The following is a 14,621-nucleotide window of genomic DNA, read 5'->3' as shown; positions in this document are numbered from 1 at the left end:
GGAATGCGCCAGCTGCTTCTAAGAGTGGCATAAGCCCAGGGCAGTCACGGAGCCTGCTTTAGCCTTACTGCACTGCTGGACTTAAAGCATCTTAAAATCTGCCCTTTAATTGCTTTGGGGAGATAGAGCCTGACTCTGGCAAAACTGGGAGGTTGGCAATCCTACAGAGTACAGCTGCTCCCTGAGTTACAACCACCTCCACTTAAGACCATCCGCACTTACGACCAAAGTGGTCGTAAATGCAGATCCGAGTTACAACGGCGATCTGCGCTTACGAACAGTGCGGTCGCCATGTAACTCTATGGGATCCGAGTTACAAACACTTTGAGTTACGGACCAAGTGTTGGTCCGTAACGTGTTCGTAACTCGGGGAGTGGCTGTACATACATTTGCTGTGAAGTCATGAAAACTTTTCACATCTAAAAGATCACTTTGTTCAAACCACCTCCTGACAAGCATCGTCCCTGCCCTCATAAGTTGATTGCAATCATCAGTGACTGTGCACATGGAAAATCATTATGTGGAAACATGCAAATAATACATTCTTCAGTGCACAAAACGTGTTACACCTACTCAGTACGTGAGTTTCACATATTCCAAACTATGTTATTGGCAAACCAAGATTCTCCAATGAGGGCAAAGTTTACTAAGACAGGCGTACTTACATGCCACACATGAAGCTTTAAAATAAAGTTTACTTTATTATCTATAAGCTGACAAACACAAAAGAATATTACCTCATCTTTAATTACAGTATCACTTTAACTAATTTCTTGGTTGAGATTAGGAAACCAAATTTGAGCAGAAAGACTTGTAGCCAAGATACATAAACCCCTAATAGCTTCAGAGAATGAGTTATAGAGCATTAGTGGACACTGGGGGGTGTTAAAATGCAAGTAATTGGCTAACCATGTAACCGCTGAAAAATTTCAAGCTTATCAGCCGTTTAAACAGCCAACTACACCCTTAAATTCCTAGTGGACACCAGTATAAATGTATGAATTCCACACCTATGGCATGAATTGCAGTACCATATCAGACCATTGGGACAGCTAGTCTAGTTTATATTTGGAAATTTTGAAATAAGCAATTATTAAATGAAATTTCCTTGTGGGCAGATCCTCCTAGCACATTTGGTTAAAGATCAACCACACTTGGTTGTGCCCAGGTGTATGGGGGTTTAAATCTTTCAAACTTTTCATTTTATAACCTTTATTAATGTAATTCTGTTCTCATAAATCTCAATGGATATTTCCCCACATATTTATAAGCACTAGAAGACTGTGGGCATAGTGCAGAAATGTTTTCTTGATATGCACTATCACAATGAAGTGATATTAATCTAGTCTCTCTCTCTATATATATATATATAAAAACCTTTTCCTGCGGGATGTCTGAGGGTACGTCTACACTACAGCGCTAGTTCGAACTAACTTAGTTCGAATTAGTTAATTCGAACTAAGCTAATTCGAACTAACGCGTCTAGAACTAAAAACTAGTTCGAATTAGCGTTTTGCTAATTCGAACTAGCATGTCCACATTGAGTGGACTCTGAACAGGGCTTAAGGATGGCCGGAAGCAGTGCCGGCAGGGCATCAGAGGAGGACTTAGAGCATGGAGATGCTGTCTCAGGATAGCCGAGGGCTGCACTTAAAGGGTCCCGACCCCCACCCTGGACAGACAGTTCTAAGGGGTGCCCCGCTTGCAAAGCAGTCCTGGCTTGGAGTGCCCACACTGGGCACATCACAGCACTCGGCCATCAGCCCGGCTGCACTTGCCGCAGGCTGCCATCTGGGGAGAGGAGGCAATTGGGGGGCTGCAGGAGAGCTTCCACCCCCAGAAGCCCACAGAGCCAGCCCAGTCCTCCCCATCAGGGGCTCGTACCCCATTCCTCCCTCATCTCCTTCCACTTACCCTTCCCTAGCCTCCCTTCTTATTGATGTACAAAATAAAGATAACGTTTCTTCCAACATTGACTCTGTCTTTATTGAACAAAACTGGGGGAGACTGGGAAAAGGAGGTGGGAGAGGGGAAGAGAAAGGCTGGGAGAGGGGAGGGCAACTAACATGATCAGGGGTTGGGAACAGGTCCCAGATGAAGAGAGGCTACAGAGACTGGGACTATTCAGCTTAGAAAAGAGGAGATGGAGCGGGGACAGGATAGAGGTCTCTAAAAGCAGGGGTTGGGTGGAGAGGGTGCATTCAGAAAAGTTTTTCATGAGTTCCCATAAAGAAGGACTAGAGGACACCAGAGGAAAGGAATGGGTAGCAGGCTTGAAACTAGTAAGAGAAAGTTGTTCTTCACAAAGCAAAGAGTTAACCTGCGGAACTCCTTGCTGCAGGAGGCTGTGAAGGCTACAACTAGAACAGAGTTGAAAGGGAAGTGAGATCAAGTCATGGAGGTTGGGTCCATGGAGTAGTCTTAGCCAGGGGGTAGGAGTGGTGTCCCTGCCCAAAGTTTGTGGAAGGCTGGAGAGGGATGGCACGAGACAAATGGCTTGGTCACTGTCTCCGGTCCATCCCCTCCAGGGTCCCTAGGGTTGGCCGCTGTCGGCAGACAGGCTACTGGGCTAGATGGACCTTTGGTCTGACCCAGGACGGCCATTGTAAGCTCAGGGCTCAGGGTCGGGGGTCTCAGTGGACCACCTGGATTTTCATGCACACCTGCTCCTGGGTGGCCAGGCTGGCAGCTCTCCTGCCCTAGACAGCCACTTTCCTGTGCCTAGTGCGGAGATCGTGGACGAGGTCCACAATGTCTGCACTAGCCCAGGAAGGTGCCCGCCTCTTGTGGTCCAGGGCAAGCTCCCGGGAGCCGCCAGCTGGTCCCGGGAAGAGGGGGTGGGCTGGGGGGCATCGGGTGGGTGGCTCTGTGCCGTGCCAGGTGCAGGGTCTGCTGGCTGGGTGCTGGCAGGCTTGCACCTGGCACGGGCACCGTAGCCAGCCCGTGCCCCTTTAAGGGGTCCGGGGCCGGGAGGGGGGCATAGAGTTTCCCTGGTGTTGGCCAGAGTGGTCACCAGGGAAAGCTGGGGAGGGCTAGCCTCCCACTAGTTCGAATTAAGGGGCTACACACCCCTTAATTCGAACTAGTAAGTTCGAACTAGGCTTAATCCTCGTAAAATGAGGTTTTCCTAGTTCGAACTAAGCGCTCCGCTAGTTCGATTCAAATTCGAACTAGCGGAGCGCTAGTGTAGCGCCTATTAAAGTTAGTTCGAACTAACTTCCGTTAGTTCGAACTAACTTATTAAAGTTAGTTCGAACTAACCTCCGTTAGTTCGAACTAACTTTGTAGTGTTGACATACCCCGAGTGACATCCTGCTGCCCTTCCCTCTGTCCTCAGCTGCATGGCCTCTCCGCTCCTTCTCCCCTCCTCCATGCTCCAGGGGGAGCTGTAGGAGCTGTGAGCCGCACGACCTCTCTCCTGCTCTGGGGAGTCACGGGAGCCACGTGGCCACTCTCCTCCCCAATGCTCAGTTTCCTGAGATGGGGATGGAGGAGAAAACCCCGAGACTCTGCGCCAGATGCAGCTTACGGGGATGCGCACACATGCCCTGTTTTGAGGAGGTGAGCCACTAGGATGCTCCAGCTATTCAGGTGGAGGGGTGTTGCTACAAAGTTTGCCTCTGATATGAAGTTGTGAGACCTTGTGAGAGCTTCCCAAGCACATGCACTGAGACTCTTGGCTTTTGTCCTTGCATGCTGCTCAGAGTGCTGCTCTCTCCCCCGCTACTCTTCGCTGGTCCCAGCTGCAGCAGTGGAAGGGGGGCGTTAGAGAGACAGGATAAAGAGCAGCCCCCACGCGTGGGGCAGAGATCACAGCACCAGCCAGTGGGGGCTGAAAGGGAAAAGTCCTTTCCTGAAAAAGGAGTCTCCGTGGCCTGAAGCACTGCTGCACTCATCGCCCCTAGAGGGGGCCAGCCCCGTCTCCCAGAGCCACCTGCTGCAAGCTGGAGATGGAGATACCCCCGGAGAAGGAACACCGGCCCTGCAGCAGATGCTGCCCCGCCCTTTTCCTGCCCAGGTGCAGCTGCCACCTGGCTCTAGTAATCCACACGCACTCCCCAGGAAATCAGCTCCCTCCTCTCCCAGACTGGCCAGACACCCTGCCCACAGCCTGCTCCTGCCCCCAGCCAGACACTCTACCCCCAGTCTGTTCCTGTGCCCTCCCCTATTCCTGCCCCCTCCCTCTGGCCAGACTCCCTGCCCCCAGCCTGCTCTTGACCTCTCCCCCTGGCCACAGGCCCAAAAGTCCAGGTCCCATCTGGCTGTAGAAAGGGCTGGTGCAGCCCCCTTCCTGCTGTAGAAGGGGAGGCCACGATCTGGCTGCGGTGGACAGATGGGGGGGTTGGCGAGCGTAGTGAGCCGGGGGTGCAGTCCCCTAGCCTTATGTACCCGGCACATTTAAAGTAAACTATGTGCTAAAGATAATTAGGGTTGCCACCCCATGCTCGGGGTATCCCTGAACCTCTGACTGTGAAAAGCTAAATCTGGCTGACAGAGGACAGACCATATGAAATTTCCCTGGTCTGTTCATTTTCTCTTAAACATCTGGCTCTGGCCACTTCCAGAAGATTGGATAGCGTGCTAGATGAACCAATGATCTAACTCAGAGTATGTCTACACAGCAAAGTTATTTCAAAATAACATTCCTAGCATCTACACAAGCCAGCTGCTATTTCGAAATTAATTCGAAATAGCGGAGGGCTTATTTCAAAATTGGTAAACTTCATTCCACAAGGAATAGCGCCAATTTTGAAATTGCTATTTTGAAATAAGCGCTGTGTAGACACTTATTTCAAAATAGGGGGCCTCCAGACCTTGCCAGGATGCCCTGCTGGCTGCCCTGGCCACAAGGTAACTTCTGACCCGATGCCCTGCCGGAACCAGTTCCAGCTGGCCTTAAATGTGATTCAGCATCCAATCAGTATGGACGCACTATTTCGAAATAGCAAAAAGCTATTTCGAAATGCATTTTGTGTGTAGATGCGTTATTTCGAAATAAGATATTTCTAAATAACTATTTCAAAATTAGATATTTCAAAATAACGCTGTAATGTAGACATACCCTCAGTTCTTATGTTCTTATGGACTAATCACCAGCAAAGGTGAAAAACAGATTTTCTTTCAGCACTGGCTTTGTTGTTCACATGTAAGCCAAATATTATGGCTCACAACAGGTCTCTCCCCAATGTAAAGTAACTGGTAATGAGTAAAAAAACCTCTTCAAACAGAAAGAAGTAAACAGCAAACGGAGAGGTGAGGATAGTGACCCGATCTTGAGGTGCACATTAAAAGCTTGCTCTACTACATTTTGGGGGACAAAGAAGACTACCAGTAGTCATCCTTCACCAAGAAAGTAAATGAAGAGCAAGTTTGCTTCATGAAAGAGGGATCTAAGCCAGGCTTGATTGAAAATGCTGGAGAGAACTTCCAGTGAGGTATTCTCCTGTCTAAATAAGCTTAAATTTTAATTAAATATAGTCTCTAGAAAGCATGCAATGATCTGTTGGTAACCATTTGTTTCCAATAGTCTTACATTTTAAAGAAGATTCCAGTAATCGTATTATTTTCACTATAAAGATATCTACGTATTGTGGTATTAAGCAAAGGGGTGATCCTGAGTTAACTCTTATAGGCTGGTATATATTGCTTCTTTGGGAATAGCAGGTCTGGTGATTCTTTTAAGATACGTCTACACAGCAGCGTTATTTTGAAATAACTAACGTTATTCTGAAATAAAATAGTGTGTGTCTACACTACAAGCCTTTATTTTGAAACAATGTCAAACTAGAGGACTTCTCACTCCAACTCATGATAACCCTCTTCCTTCGACTTCCTGCTGTGTAGACAGCACCAAAAGCCGAATTAAGCTATTTTGACTTAAACTATGGAATTCACATAGCTGAAGTTGCGTAGCTTAATTCGACTTTAACCCGGCTGTGTAGACATACCCTTAGTGTCCAATGAACAAGGAATGCTTCATAGATTTGAGGGATGGTGTGTGCCTATCACTACCTGTAGAGCAAGGCCTGTAAGGTGGTGGTTGTGTTGAAGGAGGCTGGTGAGTTTCAGGAAGATCCACAGCCAGGGGTGGCCTGTGAGCCTAGGCAGACTCGACGTCATGGGGTGCCCGGGCATCCAATGATTACGTCACGGCCATTGATGGCCGTGCAGGTGGGGGCGCCAGTTGTGCCTTCCGCCGGGGGCGCCAGCTGCCACAGCTGGCCTCGGGCCACTCCTGTCCACAGCAGGCACAGAAAAGACTTCGTCCTGCTGAGAGCAGGTAGGGGTTAGGGGAATATTACACTGAGTAAAAAAATCTAGTAAATAAGAACTGTCATTTACCTTTAATTTAAAAATGTAAATTTTAGAATCTGAATAATTAAACCATAATTGCTCAGATATAGGGTATACTCCTGGTTAGCAAAAGCTAGTACACTAATGAGAACCTGTTCTTTTTTTTTTTTAGAAAAAAATACAAATGCAAAATAAAAGCTTGAAACTGATTTAAATCAAGGTGTCCTGATTACTGATTAAATCAATCTATTGTAATGTAAATGCTAAGACCCTAATCTTAAACATCAAAGTTATACATGTGCTTCTCATGGAAAGTCAGTAGTTACACATGTGAGCCTTTAAGAATCTGTAGGATTGGGGCCTAAATAAAGTAGAAAAGTATTCCAAGACCAAAAAGCTATATTATAGGTTGTGAAAGCTTAAAGTACATAAGTAATTCAAAGAGGAAAAAGTTACAGGAATATTTACTACTATCTTAAAGCCAAGCCTTTTAAATACAGAAATTCAGAGATAAGATTAAACCTAGAAGAAATCCAAATATGTTAAGGAATGGAAATGTATATATAGGGCATCCAAACAACCTTAACTCTGTCCCAAGAAATTCATCACAATGGTTCGGCAATTCTAAGATGGCATACTCGATTGTGTTATGTATGATGGTGAATCAGTGATCAAGGCAGTAAAGCAGGGCTGTGCCTTGGCTCCAACTCTCTTCTGTCCTATTTCAGGTGCCTTTTACAACTATGACACTGGTATTGGCATGAGACACCAGACTAATAGCAAGCTTTTCAATCTGAGGAGACTACAGGCAAAGACTGTGTGTAGAAAGTGACTGTTCATAATCTATTCGCAAATGACTGTTCCCTGAATACTAAATCTGAGTCTGACATGGAATAGTATAGACTATTTCTCTTCAGCTTGTGACACTTTTTGTCTCACTATCAACATCAAGAAGACAGAAGTGCTGAACCAGCCTGCACCAGGAAAGTCTTACATAGAGCCTACTATCACAGTGAATGGCCATACCATCCAGGCAGTGGACAAGTTTACTTATGTCACAGGACACTGCCAGCTGGAGTTCACAATGAGTTCACAATAAACAATTCTGAAGGTTGGCAAAGCCATTGCATTGTCAAATTTGTATGCGTGCAAAAATGGTGTACAGACACCACATTATGAAGCTGAATCGCTTGGGCTGTCTGAGAAAACTGAAGAGGACAAGATAGCAAGACAAGGTTCCAGATATTCGTGTTCTCATATAGGCAGGCATTCCAACCTAGATGGACAGAACATGTCACCAGCATGTCAGATGAGCCAGTGCCAAAGATCTTTTACAGCGAGCTAAAGGAAGGAAAGCACTCTCAGGGAAGCCAGAAGAAATATTTCAAAGACTCCGTCAAGTTCTTCTTCATACATTTCAACAATGATCCAGAGTCCTTTGAAGATCTTGCTCGTGAACCTTCTACCTGTGAAGTCTCATCAATACTGGAGCAGCAAGGAGAACTACTGAGGCAAAGCAGAAATGCTAGCAGTGTAAATCTCACAACAGCAGCACATCTGCTATTAATCTAGTAACTTTATTGCAGCATCTCTTGTCCACTGTGCCACAGACAACTCAAAGCTAAAACTGGTCTGATCAGCCACTCACATGTTCACAAAAAACAAACTATTCGGTACTGTCACGATCATCTTTGAACTCAAAGGACGAACAACAACTCTGCCCTCCACTGACACCATGAAAAAAGTACAATTGGGATTATCACAATAGTGTTTATAATCCTAGAACAGATTTTATTGATGTTTAAAAACACATTACACTTTTTCTCTTCTTGGTACTCTTATGATGGTGCTGAGCAATGCTAAACTAGAAAGACTGTGCTAAAATTGAGAAGTGAGCCAAGCTATTCCTGGACCTCTTCCTGGATTTTGGACAACAAAAGGAAAGAATGCTGGCAGAATTGCAAAGTGTCAGAAAAGTCTTGTGCGTTACAGTAGAACAGGGATGGGGAACCTTTATTGGGTTGGGGCCACTGACTCACAGAAACATCAGTCAGGGGCTGCACACAAGCGAGAAGCAAAAAAACCAAAACAAAACCCTCACTGACAAGGCTCTCCCCTTGCACACCAGAACCGGGGGGGGGGGGGGGGGGAAGGGGGAACAGGCCAGTAGATTGTGTGTGCCCCAGCCCCATAGGGAGTGGTGGGGAGGGGGCCTGAAGTGCCAGTGTGGGCTCCCCAATGCTGGGGGGAAAAGCCCTGAGCCTCGGGAACCGGATCCAGGCAAGCTGGGGGCCACATCTTAGGTTCCCCACCCCTGCCATAGAACTTCAGACTTTGTATACACTGCTATGTTTAAAACACAATCACCACAGCATTTTAACGCAGCAGTGTGGTCACAGTGCCAGCACTGGAAGAGAGTTCTCCCACTGTTCTAGGAATACCTATCAATACTTATTAGCTAGAATGGGTACGAATGGCGTCCCTAGCCTCTGTTTGTCAATGGCTGAAAATGGATGACAGGAGAGGGATTACTTGAGGACTACCTGTTTCTGTTCACTCCCTCTGGACATCTGGCATTGGCCACTGTTGGAAGAGATGATATGGGGCTAAATAGATTTTTGGTAAGAACATAAGAATGGCCATACTGGGTCAGACCAGAGGTCCATCTAGCCCAGTGTCCTGTCTTCTGCCAGATGCCCCAGAGGGAATGAACACAACAGGTAATCATCACATGATCCCTCTCCCATCACCCATACCCAGCCTCTGACAGAGGCTACAGACACCATTCCTATCCATCCTGGCTAATAGTCATTGATGGGCCTAACTTCAGTGAATTTATCTAGTTCTTTCTTGAACTCTGTTAAAGTCCTGGCCTTCACAACATCCTCTGGCAAGGAGTTCCACATTACAGTGCAGTAAAGTGACAGTGTAGACAAGCCCCCAGAGTTGCAAAAGTTTTGGGAATAGAAGTTGTTAGTAACTCTGAAATGCTCAACTCTGAAGATGAACAAAACTTTATGGTTCTTTCAAAAGTTTACAATTGAACAGACTTAATACAGCTTTGAAACTTTACTATATAGAAGAAAAATGCTGTTTTTAAAGTAGTTTAACAACAATATTATACTTTATTATTTGTCTCTTCTGCTGTCTGATTGCATACATTCAGCTCCAAATGAAATATGTGGCTGACTGGTCAATTTGTAACTGAGGTTCTATTTCCGGGGTAGTGGCCAACCCATTAAGTGAAGAGAGCCAGAACAGTGGCGGAAAAAATGCAGAGCCACACCAAAATTGTTAAGCAAAAAAAACCAAACTCCAAAAAGGTCCAGCTCCCCACCAGCCAAAAAAAGACGCTGCCCCTTTAAAAACCGTGGGCAGGCTTTTTGGCCACATCAGGCTCCCATGAGCCACTACCATCTTGGTGAGCACAAGGGGCTGAGGCCAGTAGCCGAGGTAGGGGTGCATGGGGCAGCTTCGCGAGCCATGGGGGAGGCTTTGCAAGCCACACTTTCAAGAGCGAAGAGCTGCATGCGGCTTGCGAGCCGCGGGATTGGCCACTCCTGTTCTATTGCATGAAAAGAGATAAGAGAAACTGGGATGCCTGATTACAAGTGAGAAAGAAAACAGAAGACAATGGGGAAAGGTTAGAATAAACAAAGAAATATTACTGTGTAGGAGCTGTAATGGGAATACCGTTTCTTATTTTGTATATTGTATAATGTTGCTGTGTAATTTCAAAATGATTTATTCAATAATACTGATCCATGATGTCATTAAGTGGTGTGATGATGTGATTGCATGACAATTTCTTTTCTGATGACTGCTGAACAACATCACTGCTATGGTTCTTCAGGACATGGTAAATTTATGATTTTTAAATGGATGAGTTGAGCAAGAAGAGCATCCAGATGCTTTATGCCCTTTTCCAAGTAAAAGAAGAGCAAGAAGAGCAGTAAACTGAGCAAGAGTACTACAAATCCATAAATGGAATTTGAGGGTTTTCATGACTTATCTGAGGACATAGCAGCATTGTTATGTGATGACACTACAGCTGTCAACAGTTGAAACATCATACTCAGGCAGGTCCACCAACAGTAATTCTGGGATGTAGGGCAAAACAGTTAATGGGCTCCCTATGCACACTCAAAACATACCTGGGCAGATATAGTCCACCTGACATTTGGGTGATGCTGTGCCTGTGTAGCTGCCATCAGGAGCCTTATAGCTGCTATCAGGCGCCGCATGCCCCGCTCCCGGATCACGGGCTGCAGCAGCTGTCAGCGGCTATCCTGCAACGGCTGTCCAGGGCGGGGGCCGCGTTAACCGCCACAGCACTGGCCAGCAGCAGCCTTCCCCCTGTGGCCGCAGGGCCCTGCACGGCCAGGCTTGGCCCGCCCTGGGCGGCCCCAGGCTGTGCGCCAGCGGCAGTAGCTGGGCTGCGCCAGGCTGGGCATGTGCGTCCTGCCACTGCTGCCAGCTCCGCGTGCCCTCCCCCATGTGCCGGGTGGGGGTGGGTCCGCGCATGTGCCCTCCCCCAACCCAGGGCGCAATTCAACAGTCTGCCCGGGGCGCCGGAATGGCTCGGTCTGGCCCTGCCTAGCCTAGCCCCACCCTTTCTCCTTCACCCCATCTGTTCATTCCCCCCCTTACTTGCTTTCCCCCACTCTCACTCACTTTCACCCTCATTCACTTCCAGCATGCTGGGATGGTGGGGTGCGAGCTCTGGGATACAGGAAGGGGTCAGGGAGTTGGCACTTACCTCGGGCAGCTCCCAAAAGCAATCAGAACAGCCCTCTTGAAGTGACTCCTAGGCAGGGGAAAAAGGGGTCTCCCTGTGCCTCTGCCCATAGGCACTACCCGCTGCAGCTTCCACTGGCTGCAGTTCCCGGCAGAGTAGGTGCTTTGGATGGGGCACTGTGCAGACACTCCCTCCTCCCCCAGGGGCTGCAAGGACGTGCTGGCTGCTTCCAGGAATGGTGTGGAGTGAGAGTGGGTAGGAAGCCTCTCTTAGCCCTGCCTCACTGCAGGTGCCAGCTGGAGGAGGGGCAAGCCCTTCTAAATCACCTGGATCCCCAGCAATTGCCTCCTTTGTCACCCTCCCCCATCAGCAGGCCTGCACTCAGACAATGAAACAACATGAAGCAATCGTTTTTACCTTTTACTTGATTGTGACTACAGTAGTGCCCCTTCTAGAGCCCCCTTATGCATATTGCCACTATATAAATAAGTACTAAAATGATACTGGTATGGTTTAGGCCCCTTCCAAGACTGTCCTTCCAGGCAGCCTCCAAACCTAATGGTCATAACAAGAAGCCTTCTCCCCCTTCCAATGTAACTGACACTTAGCTTGTTTAAAATCCTAAATTACTATACTATTTCATTACCAGCAAATTAACAGAACAATGAAAAATTGAAGGCCTAATTAGAAAAAAGCTCAGGATGGTTTTAGAAACATCAAAAGGACATCTACTACTGCCTATGCTGTTTCTCCATGCCACAGTGTTAGAAAAAGTTTTTTATAATATGCCGTTTTAATGGAAGACAGCAATCGCTTTCGCTGTTTTTCTAATCACTCTTTGCTCAGGTTTTTTTTCCCTTTCAGCTCTGTCTTTTGATTTATACTGTTATTGCACTGTACCACAGTGTACAGAAGATAGTAAAAACACACATTCAGTAGCCAAAAAAACCCAAACAACCCTTCTCCCTAAAAGGCTGTGAGTAGACCCTTAAAACTATTTTCTTTCATTCTGACTCTAGCACTGATGAGCAAAAAGAGTCTCCGTTCCACATATTACATGGGTACAGTATATGCAAATATATTCAGTGGAGCATACGCTGGCTTATTGCAATGCCTTTCTGTTGCATCTTTTCCATTTGATCTCAGCTTCAGGAAGATTTGAAACATAGCAGAGATGTATGTATGGGATTATTTAATATTTAAAATATGTCAAGGTAAAATCAGAAGCTAGGGTGGCAAGGCAGATCATGAAATAACAAGCTGTCTGTATCTACAACATAAGCTTAATTTATTATCTGACAGATGGCTGGGGGTGGTGGGCTGCAAAGCAGGAAGGGAAAAGGCATCTGATGAGGTAGGTGAGCTATCAGAATCTTTAACCATTCCCTGTTCTAGACAACCAATCAAAATCACAAACAGTTGCATTATTGTCCTCCTGAGCCTGAAGCCTGCCTGCAAAAATAACTCAGTGACAAGAGTGAACGTATCTCATATTGCATCAATGGAATAACTCTGCAACCTAAAGATGACCATTTCAACAATCACTATTCACTATTTCACTGGTGCTCATTTTAGCAGAAAATCAAACAAACATATATATTCCCAAACTGCAAGCTGCTTTCTACCCTGTCCCCTTCGTAACTTCTCCAGTATAGCTACTAGTTACCAAAACAAAAATAGCAGCATAAAGAAGATGTGGGAAAACGATGAAATGGAATACAGTGATTGTAGTTTTAAAATAAATTGAAAAGTTTCTGTGTTGATTGTATTAATTGGTTCCCTATTTTGCAAAAAAAAAAAAAAAAAAAAGTTTGTAAAATGTAAGTGATACTGCTCAAGTGCTAACTGGTGAATTTAGGTATATAATTCCATGGAATATATGGGTCTTGTTTATCACTACTATCAAACTTTAGGCTATAACATATTGCCAAGAAAATAAATTGAGAGGAGGAAATTAAGTAGAAGTTCACTTAGCAATAAGATCCCAGAGTACCAATAATATGATTGCCACTTAATACAAGTTTTAACACAACATTTAATATTGTGACTAAGATGAACTAAGAAGTGGAAAGTGACATGTTCCAATAAGGTGGTCCCACTATCTTCAATCATATCATATCATTAAGTAACACCTAGGAGGGCATGAAGGGTGGAGGGCAAAGGGAAACCCATGCACCAATATGCTCCCAGTATTTATAACTGCAAAGGGACCCCTCATAGAGATAAGATAGGGGTGCAGAAGAGACTAATAGTTCATAATTTACCTGCAGGGGTGGAAGGCTCCTGCCTCTTTTCCTCACCCCCTCTGAACTGTTCAATGCACTATTAATGGACTGAGAGTCCGTGCCTGCTCTGCACATAGAGACGGTGTCTAGAGGAATGGAGCCATTTTGACCGCTGTGTGACAGTGACAGCGCGTAAGGAGGGAAGGCTGGGAGGGACCGTCTCTCTCCAGAGTGGACTGGAAGAAGAGAGGGATAGAAAGGCTGGGGGCAGTAGCCATGGCAGGGGCAGAGTAGGAGGGGACAAGAAGAGAGCAGGAAATGGAGAGAACTGGAGACGAGGTGGTCAGCTGGGGCTGGCGAAGGGACACAGAAGGAGAGAGCGGGGGATCAGAGGAGAGTAGTGGCCGGGGGACAGAAATCCAGGGGAAGGCGCTAGGTACAGGCAGGTGCCCTAAAGGCAGGGGATGGAGGGCGATCCATGGGGAACGGCAAGAGGGGCTGGAGCGCTAACAAAGCGCGCAGAGCTGGGGCAGGGCAGAGTCGTTGGCGGGGGGGCTGTGGGGAGCAGAGATGGGGCAGGTCGGAGGCCAAGGGGAAGCGGAGTCTGTCGGGGGGAGCGGGGCTATGGCACCGGCTGGGGGGGGGGGCAGGCTGCGGCGCCGCGGAGGCTGGGGCACGGCAGGTGCAAGCGGCGACTACCTCGGATGCTCCAGCTCCAGCGGTAGAACTCGAGGGTGTCGTTCAGCAGGCTGGACACGAGGCCCGGGGCCCTGCCCGGCTGCTCGGCGGCGGGTCCCATAGCGAGCGGCGGTGGCTGGGGAGGCTGCGCTGCCTTAGTGCCGCGGCTGCAGCTGCTCCCCGCTGGCACCGGGCACGTAATTTAAGCGCGTGCCGCTGCCGGGGCCCCCGCCGCTGACTCCGCCTCGCGCTGACCGGCCTGTGCCCGCGGGCAGGGCGGGAGCAGCGCAGCGCAGCGCAGCAGGCGCCCGGCTCCCTGTCCGCCGGCTGGGGATGGTCCGCAGCGCGCGGCTCACTCCACGTGACCTGGCCAGCAGCCTCCCCCTCTTGCCGCCGCAGCCGCAGCACCCCGCAGACACCGCTCCATCACCGGCCGCGCAGGCGCACAGGGCTCGGCGCTCTTGCAGCTGGAGGTGCGCGCTCCCTCCTCCCTTGGCAGCCTGGCGAGGGGGGTCCTGGCTTGGTCCCTTGTTGCAGCCCCTGCCATGCCCGGGGCTGAGTGTTAGCTGGTCCGCCCCTGACAGGTGTTTGCCTAACCCCTTCCTCCCACCTGCAGTGCGGCCGGTGCCTACCCATCCTGCCCCCGCGCTATTCCTAGTGGGCCACCCACACACACACACCCCTTC

At 47.9% G+C, this 14,621-nt stretch overlaps 1 protein-coding gene across 1 annotated transcript in view; it reads right to left on the bottom strand.

Annotated features, from left to right (window-relative positions):
- The window catches only part of ELOVL4 (ELOVL fatty acid elongase 4), an 80,726-nt gene extending 66,369 nt beyond the window's left edge, over positions 1–14,357 (bottom strand). The window contains exon 1 of the mRNA XM_075923779.1: positions 13,957–14,357. Within this exon, the coding sequence (XP_075779894.1) occupies positions 13,957–14,056 (100 nt within the window). The 5' untranslated portion in view covers positions 14,057–14,357. The remainder of the gene's footprint in view (positions 1–13,956) is intronic.
- Positions 14,358–14,621: the final 264 nt, after the last annotated feature.

Source organism: Pelodiscus sinensis, chromosome 3 (assembly GCF_049634645.1).
Source record: "Pelodiscus sinensis isolate JC-2024 chromosome 3, ASM4963464v1, whole genome shotgun sequence".
Taxonomy (NCBI): Eukaryota; Metazoa; Chordata; order Testudines; family Trionychidae; genus Pelodiscus; species Pelodiscus sinensis.
Note: the sequence above shows the minus strand (reverse complement) of the source record. Positions and strands in the feature narration are given on the sequence as shown.